The sequence below is a fragment of the Phaethon aethereus genome (genome assembly GCF_964289735.1).
Source record: "Phaethon aethereus genome assembly, chromosome: 16".
Taxonomy (NCBI): Eukaryota; Metazoa; Chordata; class Aves; order Phaethontiformes; family Phaethontidae; genus Phaethon; species Phaethon aethereus.
In genome coordinates this window covers 6,353,974-6,362,544 of record NC_138592.1, presented here as the reverse complement: position 1 = coordinate 6,362,544, position 8,571 = coordinate 6,353,974, and the positions used below count along the sequence as shown (strand labels likewise).

The 8,571-nt window shown below is 41.0% G+C and overlaps 1 protein-coding gene across 1 annotated transcript; it reads left to right on the top strand.

The window, feature by feature from the left end:
• Positions 1–1,321: 1,321 nt before the first annotated feature.
• On the top strand, positions 1,322–8,300 carry RAE1 (ribonucleic acid export 1; the record flags this gene model as incomplete). Its single annotated transcript, XM_082007251.1, has 11 exons — positions 1,322–1,418; positions 1,572–1,676; positions 2,520–2,612; positions 3,033–3,119; positions 4,164–4,250; positions 4,512–4,583; positions 5,140–5,247; positions 5,606–5,712; positions 5,796–5,871; positions 6,410–6,604; positions 8,214–8,300. Exons 1-11 carry the CDS (start codon positions 1,329–1,331, stop codon positions 8,298–8,300), a joined length of 1,107 nt encoding a protein of 368 aa, XP_081863377.1. The 5' UTR covers positions 1,322–1,328.
• Positions 8,301–8,571: the final 271 nt, after the last annotated feature.

Sequence of the window (8,571 nt, the reverse complement as noted above, 5' to 3'; positions counted from 1 at the left end):
ACCTAGACGCAGAACGAACACAAGGCAATTCCATCAGCAGGTGTAATGGCCACGGGTCAGCATTACCACAAGTGGGTCAGACCAACGTGGAGGCAACAGGCCTACGCAGAGGTGAAAAGCAGAGGAGGTTTTCTGTGCTCAGCCTTAAGGCTTCGTTTTCGTGAGCGAGTTTCTGAAATACTCGGCGCAGCGTTCTATCAGAGGCTAACGCTATGCGGACTCCAACAGGCGAGCTGCCCCACGCTGCAGTAGCTGTATTTCGTGCCACCCAAGGGGAGCTTTGACCCGTCTGGCCCCCCGAACTCGCTCGACGCCACGGGAAACCACCCTATGAGCCATGTCCGGGGCAGCGCTACAGACGTCACTACTCAGCTGACCCCTCACACCGCAGAGAAAGACAACGAAATTAATCCTTTTTCCTTCTCCTTAGCGGCAGCGCCACGCAGGTCCCCAGCTGGCCGAGGGAGCAGGCACGATGGCCCACCCGCGCAGGGTTCGTCCCGCGCGGCAGAGACCGGCGGAGCGGGCCCCGCCCGCGGCCCATCCGCCCGGCCCCTTCCCGCCCTGCCTGAACAGGGCGCAGGCGCGGCCACCCCCCCGCCGGCCGCGGCGCCTGCGCAGAGGTCCGCGGCCTGTCCCCGCGCCGCCGCCGCGTTAGCCGCTGGGCCGCATCGCTGGAGGTAGCGCGCGGGCGCGGGCCCAGGCCCGCCACACGGGTGAGTGAGGGTCGGCGCCGGGTCCGTCCCGTGTTCCCGGACGGTCCCGCCTCGTCGGCGGCAGCGCCGCAGCCTGTGGGCGCCCTCGGCCCCGCTGCGATGGCCCCCCCACCCCCAACAGCCGCTCCCCGCGGCCGCTGGCCGGTTCCGTCGGCGGGGAAGTGGGACCTCCGCGAAACGGCACGTCCTCGCCTGCCGGGCATTCTTGCTGCCCCGCCGGGCGGGCTGCAAGTGGAAACGCGAGACTGGGGCGTGTACCGGAGGGGAGCACCCCCGGGGCAGGCTCTGCCGGGCGTGGGGCTCCCCGGGGCGTCGTTGATGCTGGGGGAGCGTGAAGGGGCGGGGGGGTGGGTTACCAGGTGACAATGGGAGAAGGAATCCCTGACAGCGAGGGGAGGGTGGCCCACCGGGAGATGTCAGGGATCCAACTGCAACGAGAATTGTGTTTTTTATTTCTTTTTTTTTTTTTAATTTCGTGTATTTCTATATCTCTGGGCGCCTTCCAGGCAGGGTGAGGGGTGTGCTGGTGTACTGACTGCCATGAGACACCCCGGGAATGCTTGAGGGCCTTGCAGGTCTCAGTAAGCCTTTTCCTCGGTTTGCAGGGCAAGGATGAGTCTGTTTGGATCGACGTCCGGGTTTGGTACTGGAGGTACCAGCATGTTTGGCAGTACGACTGCAGATAACCATAATCCAATGAAGGTATGTGCATGAGCCCCGGTGGGAACCACTGTTCTGCTGCTGAGTTTTAAAGCGTCACAGCAGTACCTACTGACTCACCCTATGGAAGTAATGGGATCTCAGTGCACAGTTTGCAAATGTGCCTGATTTTGCTTTGTCTTCTGTCCTTTGTAGGATATTGAAGTAACATCTCCACCTGATGATAGCATATCTTGTTTAGCATTTAGTCCACCAACATTGCCGGGTAATTTCCTCATTGCAGGATCATGGGCAAATGATGTAAGTACTCACAATCAGACCTTACAGATTAATAAAGTGGGAGCATTGGTGCCTAAACTGCAAAGTGTGATCCTAAAAACTCGTGTCAGGGCAACTGAAAATCTTCCTCTTTGCAGAACTGCAAAATTTGTGTCTGGTAGCAAGGCACTAAGTTTGACATAGCTGAGCTGCTTCAACTGAGAAATTCAGTTGTGATCTTAAGATGAGTTGTTGCTCTGTCTGTTGTTTTAAGCATCAGATCGGAATATGTAGCCAGTGTTTTCCTGGTTAGATTTTTATTACTTTGGTATTTCTTTTCCTACTTGTTTGGTTTTTAGCTTCATTGTCTTACACGGTTAGGCTAACATAGTTGCGCTTTGCCCGGTGAAAGAACCATGAACCCAGTGGCAAATAATCCAGTTTGACAGTCTAGTCTCAAAAAGATTAAGTTCCTACAACGTTGCTGAAGTTTGTTTGGATTGAAGGGTGAGATCCCAACTGGCACAAAGAGGGAGGGAAGACAAATCTGAGTGCATTTTTTAGTTCTGTTTGGTCTGTTGGCCAGCAGCAGCCTGCAGCAGACAGCTGCTTCCTAGCTCACGGTTAAGGGTTCTGCAGGAGAGCACTGGGAGGTGTATGTGATCGTAAGGTACTTTTGAGGTGGGGTTGGAGTTGTGGGATTGTTGTGGCTGTACAGATAAAAGGAACATAATCAGAGAAAATAAGGTTTCACTAGTTCTGAAAAAAGCTTGGTGTTTATAATTGTACTTTTCCTTGGATAAACTAAGGCTGGGATCTTCGAGAAAAGTCTTTTATGTTCTTAGTGTTAATATGTTATGTCTGTATACGCTTCTCCTGTTACAGGTTCGCTGCTGGGAAGTTCAAGATAATGGACAGACAATTCCGAAGGCTCAGCAGATGCACACAGGGCCTGTACTAGATGGCTGCTGGAGTGATGTATGTTCCTATTTAAAAATAAATAAAGGTTTTTTACCAAAACCTTAAATAAATTGGCATGTGGTTTCCAGATAGACACAAGTGCCACATGTAGATGCAGACCGTGATTATTATATAGACTTATGTTACTGTAAACATGTGCTAAGCATGTCCTAATAGAATAGACTAACATGGACCTAAGAAGAGTAAAAGTGAGTTTAAAATAATGTGTTTAAAGCTAGATAATGGCTAACACAGTTTTCTCTTTTACGACATACAGTCGTAAATAAATTTCCATTTTTATGTTCTTTGTCTTACAATCCCTCTATATGTTACATTAATGTTAATGCTATTACTAGAAGAGAATAAGACTTGTCAGCTTTCTAATAAATACTGCATGATAGAGGTATTTAATCTTTTGGCCTTATTCTTGTTTTTTAGGATGGGAGTAAAGTATTTACTGCTTCCTGTGATAAAACTGCCAAAATGTGGGATCTCAACAGTAATCAAGCTATTCAGATTGCACAAGTAAGTAAGCAAGCCCCAAGCTATTAGGTGGGTTTTTTTCCTTCTCTATTTTTATTCGAAGTTACCTTTATTAGCAAATTAAGCTACTCTTCAGTGCTTCTGAAGTAGATGCTATGAGAATCTGAAGTAGATGCTATGCTCTTCTATATGAAGAGGTTGTAGGGTGCTTTTTGTAGTTTTGAGGTAATGAAGTGCATATGAATAAGGAGACTTGCAGTCAAAGTGATCTGAATAACCTGTGCAGCTGTTTCCTCTATTTTACTTGAGAGCTGTTTCCATTGCTGCTGTGATCTCACTAAGTCACCCTGTTGCGTTATAGGGGAGAAAAAAAAATTAAGAAATCATTGAATTCACTTTCACAAATACCAGCTTTCTGCTGTAGCAGTAGCAGGGATTATAATTTACATTCTCAATTTACATATAATTTACAGGGATTATAATTTACATTCTCAATTTAGAAGTGAATGTCTGTTCATAGAAAATTTAGTTATGGTGACTAAAATGAGATACCAGTTACATAATTTAAGAGAGTTGGTCCTTTTAATGGTTGCTTCTTGTATCTTATTTGAGGTGATAAAATTCCGATTCTTAGCCTTGATTTTAAAACCTTGTTGGTGTAATTAACATAGACCTTTCTTCTGTAGCTCTTGTCAAAAGCAGCTGGTTTTTATATTGGTTTGTAATAAATAACATGCTATTTTAAAGTGTTGATTTTTAGCATGATGGATAATATCTTTTATAAATAAATACAAAGTCCTACTGTTCATCATTTATATTTCTGCTGTGACCATCTTCCTATGTAGGGTGACTTGACTGTATTTCTTTGTGTCGGGAACCATTTTTTCCTTATGTGGGTGATTTTACAGCACTAACCAACACAACAAGGTCATGACCAACCTTTATCCTAACTGCTGTGACTAAAATAGTGAATCAGTTTTCTTGAATGGATTAAAAGTGTCTATGCTCCTCATATTTTTTGTATGTGTTTACAAGAAATGTGGACTGTTATCTTAGTAAATGTATGTGTGTCCTTCTTTTCTTCAGCATGATGCTCCTGTGAAGACAATCCATTGGATTAAAGCACCAAATTATAGCTGTGTGATGACAGGAAGCTGGGATAAAACTTTGAAGGTATGATTTTTACCTGAACAAATGGACACAAAGTGTGCTAGTAATCTGTGAATGAAAATACTTATGTGAAATGAAAATATGTTATTAAAACACTAATACAAAAAGCAGATTAATGAAATAGCTTCACTTCACAGAGAGTGGCAGTATTCCGACTATACAATGAAACAACTTGGTACCAATTGCATTCTCTTTACTAAAGTAATTTAGACAACGTATCCTCAACTCCAAGCGTAATTTTGTTCATTTCTCTGTTTCCATCAGTTCTGGGATACCCGTTCACCAACACCTATGATGACATTGCAGCTCCCTGAAAGATGTTATTGTGCAGATGTGGTAAGCCGTGATATATGGGAAACCAGTGTCAGCTAGATGACTGGGAGTATGAACAAACTGTCAGTCTTTGAGGCTTCTGTAGGTTAGCACTAAATACTGACGGTTAGTATAGAATCATAGAATAGTATTCAATCTCTGTGTGATTTTAGCAATGAAACATAAATTGGTCTTGATCAGGCTCTGGAAAATAGGTATTTGCATGATACAAAACATGCTTGGTGTTCTTTTAATGTCACAAAACCAAATCAGCACTAGAACTGACCTACCCTCACTTCTGGATGAGTTTGCATTACCGCTATTGCGATTCACATTGGAAGGGTCAGCTTATAACTGAAGATTTTTGGTATGTTTAATATCTCAATGGCAGGGAAGAACTGATTTGTTTTGTCTGAAGATATGTCTACAAATGAACTTTGTTCTTTTTCTTAATTCCCTTCTCTCCGCCCCCCCCCCCCCCCAAATAGTCTAATTCTTTTTACTTCAGGAATTTCTGTGAAATAATAAATAGAATTCTCTGCCATGCTCTTTACACAACCTGTTTTACAACCTTATTCAGGTTCATCCTATGGCTGCTGTGGCCACTGCAGAAAGGGGTTTGATAGTTTATCAGTTAGAGAATCAACCTTCTGAATTTAGAAGAATAGAATCGCCTCTTAAACACCAGGTAAATTATTATATTTATTACAAGTGTATTTATACAGATTATTGAAATTCTGGGCTTGCCATTTCTTTGGTAAAAACAAACAAACTGAACTTTGGTGTTTCAAAACCAAAGTCCTTTATCATGCTATGGCACATGTCCTGGTTTGCCATTGATCTATTGCTGATCTTCATAAGGATTTGGAAACATAAATATTGTGGCCCAAATTCTCAATAGAATTTGACCTATCTCTTGACCTTGTTTGTGTTTTTACTTTACTTTGCATTGATGTATGTGATGTTTTGTGTCCCTGTGGAAAACAGACAGCATTCAGAAAATCAGCACTTGGGCCTCTGTCTAAAATTATCTTTCTCAAATTTAGCATCGCTGTGTTGCTATTTTTAAAGACAAAGTGAACAAACCTACTGGATTTGCTCTTGGAAGTATCGAAGGAAGAGTAGCAATTCATTATATCAATCCCCCAAATCCGTAAGTATCACTTAATAAAACATCTTTTCTTCATTGCTCAGTTTACAATGAGTAAAGTAAAAAGACTTTTTTCCCCCCACCAGTGCAAAAGATAATTTCACATTTAAATGTCATCGCTCCAATGGAACAAACACATCAGCACCTCAGGATATCTATGCTGTAAGTATTCAGCATATACCACTAGATCTTTTATACAGGGCAATATACACTTTTAATGTAAAATTGGCTATGAATTGTTTGTTCTCCTTAACTTGAGGCAACATAAAAGGTCATCTTAGATGTGTGTTTAAAGACCAGTCATAGTCATACCTTAAGAGGAAAGGCAAATTTTTGTACTTTCTTTAAAACACACACCAGATCAACCATTCATTAAATCATCTTGGTAGAGATGACACTTGTTAATTTTGCTGATATTGAAGCAATATTTAATATGTTTGTGTAATGGGATTATGCATTGAATTTTTAGGTAACACAAAAAAGGTGATGCTTTCCCTGTTGCTTCGGTGGGGTTTTGGGGTTTTTTGGTTTGTTTGTTTGTTTTTCCAGAGAACATATCTGAAAATGTTAAAAAAAAAACCCCAAACCTCTCTCTAGTTGTAAAAAATCTTTCCTGTGTATTTACTCTCTCAGGATTCAGCACGTGTTGTGAATGTTTCCATGTGTGATGTTTTACATAGTGTTTGTAATGATTCTGCAGGTAAATGGGATAGCATTTCACCCTGTCCATGGTACACTTGCAACAGTAGGATCTGATGGTAGGTTCAGCTTTTGGGATAAAGATGCACGAACGAAGCTAAAAACATCAGAACAACTTGACCAGCCGATATCTGCTTGTTGCTTCAACCATAATGGCAATATATTTGCATATGCTTCCAGTTATGATTGGTCAAAGGTAAGAAAGGTTTAGACTCCTGTACATACTTGCAGTTGACAACCAAGACTATCCTTTTCACGGGAGGCTTTCACTGTCCTTTATAAATAGTAGCTGAGTCTTTCTAATTCCACAAGCATGCAAGAGAACTTACACTGGTCATTTTAGGCACCGGATGAAATTTAACACTGAAATAGTGCCTTCTTTGGTTTTTAGCTTCAGCTGGATAAGATTGCTAAACAATGGTATTTTGCAAATATGGATGAGCAAAATGTAAATTACATAATTCAGAAGTTATCCTGGTTGCTCTCTCACATTCTGCTCTGGGGAGTGTCATGAGGCAGTATGGCACCCTAACAGGTTCCCACAAATCTGATTGAAATGCACATCTCTGCTGCTTCTGTAGAGTCTCTTTAACTTTAAAAAAAACTGTGGCTGTAGTTATAAACACTTAAGCCAGTGTTTGTATGCTGCGTACTAAATTTCCAGTACCACTCAGTGCAGCTTGCTGCTGGCACTTATTTTCTTATATTCCAAACTTCACTCAACAATAAATCATACCGATGCAAGAGAAACACAACAAACCATAATATGTGGAGAATCAATACTTCTTAATAGTTTAAGAAGGTGGTAGCAAGGTTGAAATGTAACTGATTTTAATGGAATGGCAACTTCCATGAAAAGCATTGCTTTCCTAGTGCTTTTAAATTTGAGGATAACATTCCTTGTGGTTTTGACTGAAATGAATGCAGAAATCACACAGATGAACTTGGCTGCATGCCACAAAGAGAGCAAAATTTTAATTTATTGCATTGTATCTAGTCTTCTGGATGCTATCTGAAGTAAGATAACTCTGTAATGTGCTAGGACAGATGAATTCTGTTGTAAATGCTTGGATAAGCTGCAGTGGCAGATACATACTGAGGTATCTTTCAGATCTGTAAACCAATATTAAGTAGTAAAACCAGTAGGTACTAAATTTCCTCTCTAGAACCATTTCTGTCAAGTGGAGTTGGTAATTTTCAGGTTGTGTGTTGGACTTTAATAGCTTTATTAGTGTTTACTTGCCTTGATTTGAATACTTGCATATTGAGTTGGTAATGTGTATGCAAAGAATGTCAATATGCAAAATAGTATATTTGCATCTGCAGTTGGGGAATGGAGATATTTTTGCAGTTGCCTGTAGAACTTGGGCTTCACTTTGAAAAAAATGTGACCTTATTTCACTTCAAAGATAGAATATGTAAAGTGAAACTGGGTGGCCATTAAAGTTTTAGTTTCTTCTCTGCTGCTTCTTTCTTCTTTTCTTTAAATGACAAAAAAAACCCATATTGAGCTCTTATGCTGCATCTTAAGCTTAGAGAGATGCGGTTATTTTTTATGAAAACTTTTTTATATCTTAAAAATGGATAAATGTCCCTTAAATTTTACTTCATATGCACAGTTCTTCTGATTACTTGTTATAGTAAGCTGTTTCTAATTCGCCAGTGTTGTCCAATATCTGGTCTTAAAGACTTTAAGATTAAATATTAATAAACCAAGCTAATGGAATATTCATATTCTTACATTTTAAGGTAATGCTGATATTTCCTCTTTGAAGAGAATAAATACAGATGATTTTTCTTTTTAGGGTCATGAATTTTATAATCCACAAAAGAAAAACTACATTTTTCTGCGAAATGCAGCAGAAGAGTTAAAACCTAGGAATAAGAAGTAGTGAGTATGAGTCTGACTTGTGTTACTCTACTGCTTTTCTGCCATTCCTGCCTCTGCTTCACTGCTCTTCTGCCATTTGTGCCCTATTGCATCATGGTTCAGTCAACTCTGGATCGCTAACATTGAGCAGGAACTGTGAAAAATTACATCGAATGTATTCTGACTTGCTGGAGAACATTTTTTCAAACTAGATATTCCTATGTGTATAAGGAAGAGAGGCTAGTATTGACGTGACTTAACCACTGTCTGTTCCACAGCAATAAGGAAATTGC